The following is a 17,130-nucleotide window of genomic DNA, read 5'->3' as shown; positions in this document are numbered from 1 at the left end:
CTCACTATTCCTTTTTCTAGCAGGAGGCTTGAAATGCAATATATCACTAGAAATGCCTTCTTCCTTCCAGCTCCCCAAATGCACACACATACACATACATGCCATCCTTGTGGCTGTGCTCTCAGCAATGGAAGACCCAGACAAGAACAGCTAAAAGTAGTTATGTAGGACAATGGAGCACAATGCTGATTATGCGAAGGCAGAAAAGGAAAATGACAGTCATTAATAGGATTCCAGGAGTTAACTGTCCATAACTAACACTGCCAAAGGCGAGTTGGCAAACAGAAGGTATTGGGAGTGTGTATGTGGGTATTCAGAGAAGAGTGAGCACATACCGTACAAACACTTCTCAGTTTAGAAACTAACTATAATAGCAAACGTGCAATGTGAGACCTGCGTCCTCAAGGTCAGCCGCTATGAAATATTTGGTGTTTAGCGTACAGAAAATAATTACCACCCACGTATTGCACAAGGTGACTGTGTTGCTATACAGTATCAGAATCACACCATATTGCCTTGCAATAAATTAATTCTTCATCTAGTGTTTTTGTAAAGAGGAAGCCCACTGAGCTACTGCAGACCTTGAATTCCTGGCCACATGAGGAGTTCTGTGTTTCCACTCGATTAAGCTTACTTCAGTGTATAGGGCAGAGCGTGTCATGGTTCTTCAGTGTGTGTGTGGTGTTGTCAGGCAGTCGTGGTAAGCACTGACCCTTACTAAAGCTCCTGCTCTTCACCCTGCTGTGCTAAAAGCTACCTACGCTCTCACTGGCCACCATGTCGTGAAGTGATCCAAATACACCTCCTCGTGCGCCGCATGCATGCTCTGCTCCACTGCAGCCAGGACGGCATTCGGTCGCATTTGAACACAAATGCACGTCTGCTATGCTAATGCAAGTTGAAGTGTGTCATTTAAAAAATAATGTATGTTGAAATACTTAATCTAAACTTAATGTGGATAGACAACTACTATTATTCAGTCGTGGGTTGATTCCACCTAAAAAGTGTTTATTGGAGCATACAGACCTGCCCAACATTACAACATTGGTTAAACCAATAACATAAGTTTGGTGGGGGACTATCTGTTTTTCCAACCAACTCACCAATGGTGAGTGCTGGGAAACCTGTTTGGAAACAAAAAACATTTGACAAACAAAAACTTTGAGTCAAAAATTCCATTTGGTGAACATAGTGGCACAAATTACACACTGGAGCTTTAAAGTATCTTTGAAAGTGATTAATGCAATGTAAGGCACAGCAACAAAATCATTGAAATTGTCATACATTTTTTTTTATTTAATTTAATTTAATGTAACAGTAAATCTACAGTATAAGTGTATTTTAGTCATCGTTTATCATTTCCCTGCAAAATTCAATTTTAAAACTCAAACTGTTTTATACCGTAGTGATGCCAATCAGATGAAGACACCACACAACTGAGGAAAGCGGCATAATTCATCATTTCTCTAGCTCAACTCAAGGAGAGAAAATATGTGTACTCGTATATGTGTTCACCGAGGGGGTTATGCAGGCTCATAGCCAGCCCTTTTGTTTCTCATGGCAGCGCCAGCTTCATTAGCATAAATTAGAATATTTCGTCAAGAGCTACTCATAGCTATGTGTTACCTTCACATAACAACACACGTCTTCACGCACCCTCTGACACCATCTCCTCACCCGCTGTAACATCTAACCCCCCACTGATTAAAGAGAGTGGAGGGGATCTTTAGCACAACCACAACATGCCAATAGCATTACATTAATCTACATTAGAAACATTCATTACATGATAAACCACTCAGCCAACATCCCGCTTCCCGAGCACACTCTGTATATCAAATCATTTGGTTTAAGTGTATGGAATGAATATGAAAATGCACTTGCTTGTTGAGACATCGCCTCAAGTAAAATACTAAAACATGGCTGAGGCAACACTAAAATTGTATGGTGAAATCTAGCAAAGGTAGAAGATATCTGTGTCATTTTATTACTCTAATACCTACTATCTATGAAATGAAATGTGTTCAAATTAATCAAACGGAAAGTTTAATTATGACAAAAATCATAATGGATAATTAACACTCTTGATAGTAATTGTAATTATTTTGATTAACGGGACAACTGCATGCCATGTTTTTACTAGCTAGGAAAACTAGCTAGGAACTTGTGATTACGTAAGACATAAAATGTGCATTTGCTTATCATTGAGACTGCATGCCATTACTAAACATAGCTGATTCTGCATATCTTTCATGCACATTTCAAGTAAAAAAACAACCAAAAAATCAGCAAAAAACATGTTGTAAATAGAACATTTCCATGCGACCAGAGCAGACCTAATGAAATTATCTAATTCACACTGTTCATGAAAAGTTTTTAAATGAATTAATTAGCCCTAATAAACGTACAACTTTGATGGTCATTCTATATTATTAATGGTTATTAAATGGCAAAAGAATGGTTAATAATTAATAAATGAATTTAACTCTTTATTGAACACTGGTCACACAATCTGTGCATGGCAGTGATTTTACCATGAGTAAGGATGACAGTGGTACTCCCAAAATGGTCTCTTGTGGCTTATTGCTTTATTTTGGGCTCTGAATCTAATGTAGAGAGTGTGTTAGGTTACAAAGATAATCTGTGTGTGTGGGTTCTTCTACGTTTCACTGAACACAGGATCCAACAGAGAATAAATGTTGATCAGTGTTGATTCCATCCAATGAGCGCATGTCGACTGACAGTGTTCCTAAGCTGCAGTGAAAGGCGGACATTAATCTTGGTCTGGTTTCAGTAGCATATATTAATTTGTGTCATTTTTACTAAGTCGAGTCGGGAAGGGGCGCTCGCCAGTCCGTGTCTGTCTGCTCACAGCAGCGGAAGGGGGGGGGGTTGACGGCTGGGAGGGATACGGGGTGGGGGGCGTCTTTTATGGATTGTGCTGCTACCACTTCCACTGCCACTGCTGTCGTCAAAATCAAACAGCGGGACACGGGGAACGGCAATTTGCGGCCTTTAAATTAAACTAAATGAACTCCTGGGGTGTTGGTATGGCAACCGTAGATGGAAATGTCCCCGCCTTTTACACTTAAGGCACGTAAGGAAATGAATCAATTGAAATGTGTTTGTAACAATGATGATTTTGACTGGGTGGAAATGGCAGTGAGCCGTCTGAGCCCTAATGCTGTTATAAGGATCACAGCCATTGAGGGGCTTGAGTCTGACTCCACAAAGACAATAACATTTATTTACATTTATGCATTTGGCAGACGCTTTTATCCAAAGCGACTTACAGTGCACTTATTACAGGGACAATCCCCCCGGAACAACTTGGAGTTAAGTGCCTTGCTCAAGGGCACAATGGTGGTGGCCGTGGGGTTCGAACCAAGGACCTTCTGATTAACAGCCCTGTGCTTTAGCCACTACACCATCACCACTCCAATAACAGCATCTGCAGAGCCTTTTGCACCACAGACTAATATCAGAGAGGAAAAAGAGCTCCATCGTAACTGCAAGCAAATTTCCTCTCTAAAGCAATTTTTAATCCAATAAGTGAGTAGATGTTTTCGCTGTAATGGCTCTGAATATGATATCTGTCAGACAACTATGAACAAAGCTCAGTTTGCAGAATGGCTGGTACTGATGCAGCAGATATCTAAACGGGACAGTGCTGTGATGCTTTTATGCACTTTAGATGCATTCATATCTTCTGCAAGGAAATATAAAATGACCATTTCTATCACTGTCCTTTGCAATAAAACAAACAATCCATATTCTTAGTCAGTTCATACAAATACAAAAATCCAGGAATAACATTTGGGATGCCACAAACTAGAGTCCTCAGCATGATTAATTGAATGTGTTTTGATGACCTTCAAAACTCACATTAACACACTAAGTGACAAGGGGAGCAATACAAGTTGAAAACTGGATAAAATGAAATAAAGACTTTGGAGCAGGAAGACATAAGCATCATCCCACATACTAGAACACCTCAGTAACAGACGTTAACACCATTGAAACATTATTTTAACAATTGTATAAAACCATTTTAACACTATTTAAAATAAGCGATAAAATGTGATTACAAGTTGTCACAATTAGAGTGACCGTGTTTGAACAGTTTAACTGACACTAAATACCTCAGAAAAAACTAGAAAATACCATTATATAACATAGAAATGAACAATGGCATTTAACTAAATATTAAAAACATTTGAAAGTATTGTAATAAATAATATTATTTAGTATATCACTGCAAAGAGTGGGTATGCACAGTGATTCTCATAAATTGGTAAATATTTTCTTTGAACAATCCAAACAAACCAATTTGTAATGAGACTTCACAACTTCCCAAGCACATTTTTTTGGATTATTAAACTATTACACTTGGTTGCAAAAATACACAAGTATTACAATATTAAATTCACGCTGCGCAGCTACTCATTGGAAGAAGTAGCTCCTTACCAGAAAAGTTTTGAAAGGAGCAAAGTTACTATCATGCAGGGCCGTTTCTCAGCATATGGGGCCCTAAGCTAAATCAGGCCCACCGAAGAAAGACACCTCAATACAGTCTTCAACAATTTTGAATATATTAACTTAAAATGTTTATTTATTAACTAAGCAAAACATAACAATTTTACAATAAAATAAATAACTATATACAATAGAAATAGCTCTTTCAACATACAGCTTACAAAACATAATTTCTCCCTTCCATCTTTGGCCACAAGGGGGCCCCCTTTAACTGTCTTATTGAGCCATAACAGCTGCCTGAGTCTTCCTTGCGGCTTTTAGTTTATTACAAACAAAAACATAAAAAAAAACTTTCTTTGAGCACCAACTGGTGGCTCGGGGGCCCAAAGCGGTCGCTTATACCACTTATAGCTAGAAACGGCCCTGCTCTCATGCTAAGGAATAATGTAGGAAAAGTAGTAAGTATTGACTGTCCACATGAGGAAAGCGCTTCCCACACGAAAAGCACTCCTCCTCTATTCACTTGGGCAACCTGTTATCAGAGCTAATTAGAGACTCCCACCTCCGTTATACATTTCTGTAATTAGGCTCTTAAAACATGATTAACATGTCTCAATTACGCCAGTCATCATTTGCATAATTTATAAGGAGCTCTAATTGTGAGTGAGTTTAGATTTGAAGCTGCGTAATAACAGAAACACACAGAAAACATTATGCTGCTACTGAGGTATGTCTGTTCCAAAGGCCCTAAGTATGATTAGCAATCACGTTCAAATAAAACAGGAGGAGGAGAGAGACTCCCTTCATGTATCTGCAGCACACAATATTTCACCGCAATTCACAGCGACAGTCGTTAGATATCTTGCCAGCTCACAAATCATGCGCCACACACAGAACAAACGAGTTATGGAATGAAGCAGCCCAAACTGTATTAAGCACGCCATTGCAAACACTATGAATACAACAAATAAAGGTAAAAGAACATTGCGAATACAAAGTGGAAAATTACAGCTCTGCCAACGTAAATATTAAACCTACAGTGCTAGAGTAATGTAATGCAAAATACACCCTTACAAAATGTATTCTCTGTACTTGTGTCTTTATCTTGTAAATGCAATATTAATATATCAACGACAGACAGAAATTTCGCAGTTGAGGCTTGTTAAACGTAATTAATCACTAAGGTTGAGACAAGGGTGGAGATACATGAGGTTTTATCACTTTCTTGACATGAGATGCAATCAAGGACATGGTTGTTAGTGTGTTCACGTGTCAGGTTAGATAATAGCAGCTAGAACTCCCTATATGTCCAATAACATCCTGCTAGGACATGTACTTTATGTCCTGTGTTGTGATATGCAACACTCCATCTAAATCCAATCTTTTTCAGTATTATGTGTGCAGCTTTTATGATATTTATTTTAGCATATTATAGAAATTAACATTTTACAATTATTGAGAGAATACACAGAATATGTGTACTCTTAGAAATCAATTTGGCATACAGCAGGACCTTTTAAAATGAGCTAGTGAAGGCTAAAGTGTGTTGAAAATTGTGAAAAACGTAAGAGAAATGGTGACTAGTTATGGAACTTAAGGTACTGTACAATCTTTTTCTTATACATACATATCAATTTTAACCTAAAATCTTGATGTTGAGTAAAAACAAAAAAAAAATAATAAAAAAAAAATATATATATATATATAATGAACTTACCAAAATATTTAATTTTGAAAGGCAAACTTAAATGAACTGTTCTTATTAATTTGATTAATATCATGCCTTCAACTGAGCCACCAAACACCGAAAAAGTTTCTACTCAGAATCACATTTAACACCTGCTAGTGATTTAAGGCCTTGTAAGTTCATGCCAAGTTTAAATTTAGTTCTAAAGTGAAGTTTATTTTTTAAAGTTCTGTTCATGATAGGGAAATGTATAGTGATGTATGTCCATGTGAAACAGGCCTGATGAAGGCTCCAAGGGGAAAGCAGATCACCAGTATGAAATCTGATACCCACAAACATCTAAGTTAATGTTAATCCACACACACGTTGGAGCGGCTATATTTATGAGGACTTTCCATAGACATAATGATTTTATACTGTACAAAATATAGATTATATCCAATAACCCTGCCCCTAAACCTAATTTCCAATAATGTTCAAAAAATACAAATGCACAAACGCTTTAAATAAGCATTTCTAAACACTCAGAGCCCAGAATTTACATTGGACATCAAGTAGTGACCCAACACAGTACCAAAACTATTTATCATACAAAAGTAAACAATAATGTCCTTAATATCAAACATTGAAATGTATTAATATTACCATGTTCTGCATTATAATATTACAATATGCAAAAATGACATATAGGCTTAATAGGAAAATAGACCATTTTGGGAACACATAAACAACTGCAGAAATGTGATTTACCACCATAACACAGGGAACAAGCACTTGGCCAAATATTGTATTAGGATATCAGACATTAGTATATTAACCAAAAGACTGGTGAATTTGAATTTTTTTATTTAAAATTTGAATGAATGTAGATCCTTTAACAGCAACACCAAACGATATGGGGAAACTTTTTTCCTCCCTTTCAAAAGTTGATAAGCCTATTTATTTTGCAACTATTTAGTGAACTATGCACAATGACATGGTTAGTTGCATTGATTATTTACATTTAGCATTGTTTTTTCCCTGCTGTCTGCAACCCTATTACAACAGACTTACTACCCACTTTTGGGTCGCGACCCACCACTGCTTTAAATAATCGTCCCTCGTGGGTATTGTTTAAAAGTCCCCACCCCGGCATCACGTCCTGTTCTATGAGCTGCATTACAGTGCCGTGCTTGTTTATACTCGCACGCCGGCCTGTGCCGTGTTAGCTCTAGTCAGGCCCTGTGTAAAAATACACGACGAGGTCAGGAGTTCAGGCCTGTTCTGTCTGCTGCTGGCACACCGGACTGCTTCGCTTGTCAGCTGCTTGCCAGAGGAGGGCTCATCACCACTGTGTCCTCTCGCACTGCTGTCAACACACCGATGCCACTAACACACCACCGACATTGCACCACACAACACGTGGTGCATGCCGGGCGACTCACAGCCGTGTCAATCTCAGCAAGATGGCCGTAGGTTAAGAAGAATTACAAGAGCCACGTCCCCCAACACGTCTGCGTGTTGAAATATATTACCACACAGAGAATTTATTATTCCTGTCGAAAAAGAATGTGTTTTATATACGAATACGAATTATGAGTTGTGCTGAAAGCAGCTGGGTAAGGGGCCTGAGGTGACAAAGCAGCTGATCCAAACCTCCACAGTTCTTGTAAATCACGGATATTTTGAAATGAAAAAGTTAATTTTTTAAAATGGGGAGCCACTGTTTCATTGAGACAAGCTCTCAGTCGGCTCCGTGACCTCCACAGTCTGTTATGAAAGCTGAGACACCACTGTTCCCTCAGTACGCTATGCCATTTCAACAAAACACCGGCTATGAATTTAATAACCTCACTTTTTCTGTAATTCACCTGGGACTCCACGGCTGCAACAATGTAAAACCATGAAAGAGGCTGACTCTTTATTAAATATTTTTTTTAAAGAGCCCGATAAAAATGGTGGCTGCTCTTGTTTAGGCGCTCTGCACTCAGCACATTTGCAGTAAATGTCACCACTGAGTTTTTTTCTCAGTGGCAGTGGCAGATTTTTAGTGCTGTCTGTCTGCGCAGTGTGAAATTACACCCTCACATTAAAAAGGGGCGGAAGTAAACTGAGGTACAGCTCACGGCTAATTCTGAAGGAGAGAGAGCATGTTGGTTTAAAATGTACATGGACCTTTCAAATCAAACCATCAGTGCTCGGGTTCATTTATTTTCAGTGTTACCTAAAGCAGTAAAAACATTATCTGTCCAAACCACACCAGAGTTAAAAGCTGTATTTCCAAAGCAAAAAATGATACCCAAAGACACAGAATCTACTTGTTTTCTTTCTATTTTTGGAGTTATTTTTCTTTAGTTACAATCAGTCAGCTGCCAATAGCATCATCCTTGAAAGCATCAAAAGCAGCTAACAATTATTTTTGGTGAAAGCTGGGTGCTTCAGAACTCAATTCCCAAGCCTAGGGTTCAAAGATCTACTAAAATAGCCAACATTAGTTTGCAAAGGGCTGACGCTGAATATTTGATGCTTTAAATAAAACAAATATATTGGTAACACTTTACAACAAGGTTCAGTTTGTTAACATTAAAATATGCATTACGTATCATGAACAATTAAATATTTTGTACAAAATACATTTACAGTTGTCTGATGTTACTTTAATTAAATACAGTTGTTCATTGTTATTTCACGTTAGTTCATAATGCATTCATTAATCATAACATATACAACTTTAAATTTGTAAAAACCAGCCTGAGCACATGAGCATTATGTGACAGTGGCACCATTTTAGCAAAACAAATTTATCTGCCTTTTTACACGTTTCGCGGCAGTTTCCCAGTGAAATGTCCAGTGGGGGGTGCCAAAAGCAAGTGAAATGGTGTCTTACCAATATTGTTCTAAAATCAAATGAGAGGTAAACAAAACAGACATCCTTACCCTAAACCAACACCAAAACCTAACTGTGGCAGGGCGGAGGGCGGGGCCGGTTCATGACTCTACACACCCAGTCCCTTATCAGGCTAATCAAGCCTCCGAGAGGGATAATGGCCGACTGCGGAGGATTGTGCAGGAGAGAGAGATCGTTTACAAACATGTCCGTCATGTGTGAGTGTTTTGTCTTTTGCTTCAGTTTTATATTAAACTATTATTTATATTATCAAGCCGGTTCTCGCCTCCTCCTTTCCACTGAACTGATTATACACATGACGGACATGTCTGTAAACGATCTCTCTCTCCCGCACAATCCTCCGCAGTCGGCCTTTATCCCTCTCGGAGGCTTGATTAGCCTGATAAGGGACCGGGTGTGTAGAATCACGACCCGGCCCCACCCTCCGCCCTGCCACACTAACTGATTGTGTCCAAAAACAAAATTAAAATGAAATACACATTTTCTGAAGCAACCAGGTCATCTCGCATTGCTTCTTTGACACTTTGTCACGTGTCAGCTTGCGTATTTGGCTGGGCTCAAACCAGAGACTTCCAAATCCAAAGTCCAATACTCTATGTGGTGAGCTAACAGAAGCAAATCACTTTGGAATAAGTGTATAAATGTAGGTTAGTCTGTAATACAAGCACTAAAAAGTGCTGTTTTTCTAACGAGTTCTCTGGAGTTTATTTCACCAAGAAAACTGAGGCAAAATGTAGAACGTGGTGCGTAAAAGTCATTTTGCAAAAATGTTTTTATAGTAATGTTCATTCTATGAGTAAAGGTTGCAAAAACATATTCATTTGTTGAAATTAACATTAAGATTAATAAGTGCTATAAAAGTCTTGTTCATTGTTAGTCCATGTAGATAACTAATGTTAATGAATACAACCTTATTGGAAAAAATACTGTATGTGTTTGCCCTTCCTGTCATTTTCAACAACTAGAAAATTATGTTCAAACTTAATCTTACAAACAAACAAAAAATTGAAATCAGCTTTTGTTATTACTTGTATACAAATACTGATCAAATGCAAGTAGGTTTGACTTGGATGATCCATTGCTCCTAATGAAGTCCTGAGAGAGACTGAGGAAGCAGAGCTGAGCTCCCCCTCCAAAAAAAACAACACCAGGGCTGCGTTCAACTACAAACAAAAGCTCTACATGAGGTGTAGGGGGAAGCATCTCGCATTGTGCACTGGAGTATGAAGAGAATAATATAGACAAAACAAAGACAGCCCCACAACAACCAAACAACTAATTCTCATACAGAAAAGTGACCTCCCAATAAGCCATCACAACTGTAATTCGACAAAAAAAAAAACCCTGTTAGGTTCAGATGCTCTCTATGTTATCTTCTAAACCCAACATTTTTAATACAGTGTTTGGAAAGCCATGAGCCTAATGGGGTTCCTCTCACCAGTCAAAAGCCCTACAGGTTCCTGGTTGCCAGGAGGAGAAGCAGGAGCAAAAAGCCAGGAAGAGGTCCAAGTCACTTTATTCTTCAACTTAGAAACGAACTCTGAATGAACTCAAGGTGACGCCAGGCAGTTCAAAAGAGCCAGGCATAACTCTTTCCCTCCTTGGAGAACCTTGCTAAACAAGAGCAGGAAAAAAAGAGACCAAAGCTATCCTAGTGCCATGAGGCCCTTCAGATCCTTGACTTTGTGGCCCATCTAAGCCTTCCTCATTCAGTCAGAATTTCACTCGGAAGGGGGGTAACCTCTCCACTGAAGCGCCTTTCAGACAATGTGGCAGACAGCCAACCTGAGCTTCCATGTAATGAAATCATTGTAAATTACACTTTGGGGCTTATTAGTAGGAAGATATGGTGCTGTTTTACTTTGTCATTTGTAGTTGATTGTCATTATAAAGCTTGAAAAGCTTCGCTCTGGGACGATCGCATAATCAAAACACTCATTTCACCTAAGGTTCATTTCACCTTAATGGATAGGGATCCTGGTGTACTTTTAAATTGCCCTTAAAGTCTGATGCTTTCTGGAGGCTCATAGCTACATTTTGTGCAACCAAAAACTTTAAAACTGATCCATTAACAGTTTAGCATCTGTATCTTGCCAGAGAGCGCAGCAAAAACGGGATGTCGCAAGGAGTTGAGTTTATAAAACTCAGATGGGCATTATCAAAACCATGAGGCAGAACATTTTAAACGTTCAGACGTTGGTGTGGAGAAAACCAACAGAGTGCAATGACATGATAAAATCATATATTCCAAACTGAAGCCACAGATATTCTCATATGCTGAAGATAAATGCTTTAAATTTATGAAAACTGGAAAAAAAACTTGAAAAAGCCACAGCAATAATGCTCAGTGCAGCATAACCCAATCCTTTATCCTCTGTAACATACAATGCTGTATTAAGAAATACACTTCTGCTCAGCTGTGCAAATTATAACAATAGCACACAAAATAATAATAGCTATCTATTTTGAGCATTTGAGAATTGGAATGATCTGTCTAAATCGCTGGATATTTTAATTGCATGAATTTTAGTGTTTTTATTATGATATCAAATATTTTTAAACTTTGACACTTTTGTTTTGACACAGTTTTGACTCTAATTGAAAATGTTTCTTTACCTAAATCTCTAATAATGCACATTCTCATAAGACACACAGTAAGTACATCACTCTATTATAGAGCTCTGTACTCTACCAAAACATCCATGTTTCAATTTCCAGCTAAATGTAATAAGTGGATTTAAACTAAGGAGAGTATGAGTACATACTTGCAAGTTTTCTCTTCTCCTCTATATGTAAAACAAAAACCCACCTGTTTTTTCTTTTATTTCACAAAGGACGTTGAAAAGAGCCGGCTTCATTCTGTGACAATTCAGTGCATGTTTCCTAAAAATACAAACAGAAAATAAATACCATGCCATCACTATGCGTAACCTGTCAAAGCTGTCAAAATACAGAACATTTGGCTTAGAAAGAATGTGTGCTATGCTTGATGCAGAAGTGCTTTTAAGCATTTTACATATTGCATTTATAGCAGACAACTGGCAAGTGGTTCTAAATTGTGCATCACTCCTTGGAAGCGATGCACGTGCATGAAATAAACAAGAAAATTATATCAGAATATTTCAATATTTAATCGGTATCATGTAGCATGAAATGTAAATAGCAAAGTGTAATTCAAATGAAACTCCCTTCTATTTAAATTGAATGGGAACCTTACTTTAAAGACACTAGCTAAACTAAATTGTGAATAGATCCCAAAAACAATTTTGTTTTGTTTGTTTTTTAGACAGATTAGTGTAAAAGTATTTTAAGCCACATTGCATAGAAAAGGCTTTCCAGTCCATTTACAGTGGTTAAATTGAATTCTGATTCACCTAAATCCTGTTTGTTTCACATCGGCCATGTTTGCATTTATTCCTAATGATTTTACAATGTGCAAACACTACTTGTATTCTAGTCTTTTAGAAACACCTGTGTAAACAGAATTACTTGACTCAAAGGGTCAAGTCCATGTTTTCAACACATCAGACAGCCAGATGCAATGTGTAATATCGTATTGCTCCTTACTGTCAGTTCATGTGCTTTACTACATTAATGTGAAAATATAATTTTTAATAATATTCCTCAAATAAATTAAAGTATGCTACAAAAATCATACAGTGCATGCCAGATTTGTATTGTTTATGCCATATGGACTTTCCGACATTTACCTTTACCTCTAAGTGTGCAAACTCAAACAAGTATTTCCTTTGCTTAGTGCTTAAAAGGCTTGCGGTCCAATAAATAAACTAGCACCGGATCCATCCGCAACATGTAGTAAGTCTATGTGGCACTGAATCGGTGCGTTATCTCATTGGTAACCTGCGAGATCCAGAACGACTGGAAATCGAAACGGTGCATCTGGGAAGAAGACAGCTCGGATTGAGCGACGCTTCGATGTGGCTGCAACATTTTTTAAATGCAAAATTTTATGCATGAATAAAAGTTTCAAAGAAGACGCAAAAGGAAAGTTTGTAATATTGTGTCAGCGCGCTTTGCGCGGCGCGTAAATATAAGACACTCGAAAATATTAAACATCTGACTTGTTAAATACTGCCGATGTGTTTCAGTACAGTGTGAAGTTAACAATAATAATGATGGCATGCATACATTCTGAAATATATACCTCGCCTGTGCTTCGTCCAGACTTTGGTCGGTTATGGTCATGATTTGTTGTAATATGTCTCCAATGTCCTGTTTTCTTCCCTCGCCGTCCGCTCCTCCCGTGCCATCCTGCATATGTTGCGCCAGGCCGGGGTGTCCGGTCATGCCCACCCCATGAGAGGAATGCATCAACCGTGGCTGATCATCCATTCTTGCCGCTGTTCTATGGACTCAGTAGACTTTCTGTCTTCTTGCCTAATCGAAGGAAAATTCCTTCAGAAAGCCGCTTGAACTCTCTTCGTCACTCCCCCTTTTCTTTCTTGATCTGTGGAGCTCGCTTACAACATGGAGAGGGAGAGTATGGAGAAAAGGCAAAGCTCCCTCTCTCTCACACACATACACACGCACAGCTGGTTTGGGTGAAATCTGATCTGGCGAGCTGCTTTAGGACCAAGCCACTCCTACTCTTGTCACCAAAGCCAAGACGACAGAACCAAACTTTCTCGGGCTGCTCTAATCCTGAGTAATCTGCAACGTTTACGCGTAACTCCTTGTTCCCATTGACAGCTTTACGACTGAAACAGGTTTAAGGTTTGAGGGCGTTAAACGTGGGGAGAGAAATGCTTTTGTTTCGCACAGGTCTGCTGGCAACACTGACACATAACGGGCGGTACCGCCCACCAAAACTGACACACACGAGATGCCCCGCCCACCAACGTTGATATATACACGGGGTTCCGCCCACTTGTCTGTGATTGGAGGAGAACGCGCTGTTGCTCCCGCCCCGGTTCTTCCGCGATACGTCAATCATATTCCAGAGAGGAAGGTGGGTCGCCGTAATAAGCTTTAAGATGTGGCGTTAGCGCTGGGACTCGACAGGGTGGTAACACGATGATGGATAGAGGCTGAACATGAAAATAAATAATGGTGCTTGGAGCAAAGGCTCTGCCTCCGCTCTTCCCCACTTTGAACCAGGACGGGACCACCATTTTATCTCAGTCTGTCAATGAATGAAGTCATTTAAGATGTGCATCGCTTGGTTTTCATTTACCTGTGTTCATAATGTGTTTGACTGGGCTTGTAAAACGACTTCTGAAGCATTTAAAGTCCCAGCCTTACATCAATTATATTATGTATATTATAATATACTGTCCAGTGATTGTTTTTTTGAAAATGAAAATCAAACATGCTCTGGGAAAAAGATTCCACTGCAAAATTATAATTTTCTCCGGATTTAATATTTATAGGTATGTGTTTGAGTAAAATGAACATGTTTGTTTTATTCTATTTAAAGTACTGACAACATTTCTCCCAAATTCCAAATAAAAATATTGTCACTTAGAGCATTTATTTGCAGAAAATTACAACATGTCAAAATAACAGTAAAGAGTGTTTTCAGACCTCGAATAATGCAAATAAAACAAGTTCATATTCCTTTTTAAAACAACACAATACTAATGTTTTAACTTAGCAATATGCCCGATTCCAGCCTTTCTGAAGCACCCCCCGATCATTACCGATCCTCCAGTAAATTTTACAGTGGGTGTGAGACACTGATTTCACAGTGGGTGTGAGATACTGTGGGTGTGAGACACTGTGGCTTGAAGGTCTCTCCAGGTCTCTGTCTAACCATTAGATGACCAGGTGGAGGATCAGTGATGATCTGGGGTTGCTTCAGCAAGGCTGGAATCAGGCAGATTCATCTTTGTGAAGGACACATGAATCAAGCCACGTACAAGGTTATCTTAGAAGAAAACTCTGAGGATCAATCAATGTGTGGATGGAGGACCACCGGAAGATAAAACATTACTATTGTGTTGTTTAAAAATTAATATGAACTTGTTTTCTTTGCATTATTCTATCTAGAAAGGTCTAAAAACACTACATCTTTTTTGTTGTTTTGACCAGTTGTCATTTTCTGCAAATAAATGAACTAAATGACAGTTTTTATTTGGAATTTGGGAGAAATGTTGTCAGTAGTTTATAGAATTAAAACAAACATGTTCATTTTACTCTAACACATACCTATAAATAGTAAATCCAGAGAAACTGATCATTTTGCAGTGATCTCTTAATTTATTCCAGAGCTGTATATATTTAGTTGGTCCTGCTTGACCTGCTTTGAGCGGGATTCAAACCGGCAACAAACCGGCATGGTAGGCGGGTGCACTAACAAGGAGGCTAAAGGGTATAGCCCCGCAAGTGCGCTTCTTGAGGCCAGGGAATTGAGGTTTATACATACCGCACAGCTATCATGTACCAGCTGATTGGCTCTCGTTACATTTATATATATATATATATATATATATATATATATATATATATATATATATATCATGTACCAGCTGGCTGGCTCCTGTTACATATGTGTGTGTGTGTGTGTAACGGAGCCAGCCAGCTGGTACATGATAGCTGTGCGGTATGTACTTGATAGCTGATTACAAGTATTTAAAAATGTAATTTAATCCAATTACAAATACTTGATTTTTGTAATCGGATTATGTAATCAGATTATAGTTACTTTTTAAAGATTACATGATTATATATTAACAAGGCAATGGCAGTAAATTGTTAATAATTGACTGATTATCCTAATCATTCCCTTTTTTTTGTTCATTTTATGATTGTTTAAATGTTCATTTTATGGTCATTAATGTTCATAATGTTGCTAATGTTTTATGCACTTAAAATTAACTTGATGTCTCAGTGTTTTGAATTATAAACTTTGGTCATGCATTGTCATTGCTGTTAGATTTAATGTTTCATGTAATCTTTTATGCATGTTTTTAAATGTCGTTAGGATCTTAATGTAAGGCTCTTTTTGTTTGTAACAAAGAATGGAATACATTTTCATCCTCTATGTGCTTTTTTGTTAGAATGATTATCCTACTCAAATGCATATGTATACTGTGTGATTTTTAATTTTCATAAAGAAGAAGAGTCACTTGAAAGTATAATGTATATGTGTAGATAAAGACACTATGGCCATTCAATGTATCTTGGAAAATCTATCTGACAGGCAGTTTGCTCAGTCATGTGGTCTATTTAACTATATTAAATTCAATGGCTATTGACATGGAGCTCAGAATGAGGCAGAAATGTCACGCTCTGGCTGCAGGTGCTGAGAAAAGGACCAATAAAGAGAGCGTTAAAGAGGCCGTATCTGATGTCTGAGTACCCTTCAATGGAGCAAATATTTCAGGAGTGATGTCTCATCACTGTGCTCAACATATGAGGTGTGTCACCTTACATTATGTTCCTTATGAGCAATGACACCACTTTTTAAACCGGCCTACTTAGGAGGCAACTTCTGACTTATGCTCTGATCATACAGGTAATATCAAAACTTCTTTATTGGATACAAAATAATCAATTTCTGAGAGCAAGCGGATATGTGCAGGATAATGTAGAAATCTTCCAAAGTATTATGACTAGAGACACTATATGCAGGGCTCATTTTGGCTCAATTAAGGCCTGTTTTAACAAAATTGTTTTGATTATAAATTGATGAATGCTTCATTAAGTAAAAAGCATCTTACTACCAAAATTGAGATAACAAGTGCAAAATGTAAATTTCCTATAAGCATAAATGTGATTGTACATGTAATGTTATTTCATTCTAAAGAGTTTAATAATAGTAAAAGTAAATTAAAATCGTTTTAATTGAATTGACAGACCATTAAAATCTCTAACAATAGAAACACCTTGGTGAATAATGACAAAAATGTAATCTGTACAAAAATAAATGTTTTACACCTAGGAAGAAGTTAAATCGATCCATCAGATTTCTCATTAGATGAGGAAAAGAAGAAACTAGTTAATGATACAAGGAATTGGCCCTGCTCCTGTGATAGTATCTGAAGATTGCTGAGCTGGAACAAATGTATAGGCTAAGTGACCTTCCTCTGTGGAACCAGACTCAATGATTGTCTGACCT

The 17,130-nt window shown here is 38.0% G+C and overlaps 1 protein-coding gene across 2 annotated transcripts in view; it reads right to left on the bottom strand.

Moving 5' to 3' along the window:
- Positions 1-13,766, bottom strand: part of LOC127645589 (pre-B-cell leukemia transcription factor 1-like) — a 75,259-nt gene extending 61,493 nt beyond the window's left edge. Inside the window, exons 1-2 of one of the 2 annotated variants that reach the window (XM_052129249.1) lie at positions 13,216-13,766; positions 11,860-11,933 (exon numbers count right to left, since the gene is read on the bottom strand). In XM_052129249.1, coding sequence (XP_051985209.1) covers positions 11,860-11,933; positions 13,216-13,403 — 262 coding nt within the window. In that variant the 5' untranslated portion in view covers positions 13,404-13,766. The remainder of the gene's footprint in view (positions 1-11,859; positions 11,934-13,215) is intronic. The other variant, XM_052129250.1, reaches the window with a different exon arrangement.
- Positions 13,767-17,130: the final 3,364 nt, after the last annotated feature.

Source organism: Xyrauchen texanus, chromosome 6 (assembly GCF_025860055.1).
Source record: "Xyrauchen texanus isolate HMW12.3.18 chromosome 6, RBS_HiC_50CHRs, whole genome shotgun sequence".
Lineage (NCBI taxonomy): Eukaryota > Metazoa > Chordata > Actinopteri > Cypriniformes > Catostomidae > Xyrauchen > Xyrauchen texanus.
The sequence above is the reverse complement of the archived record's forward strand: the minus strand, read 5'-3'. Positions and strand labels throughout refer to the sequence as shown.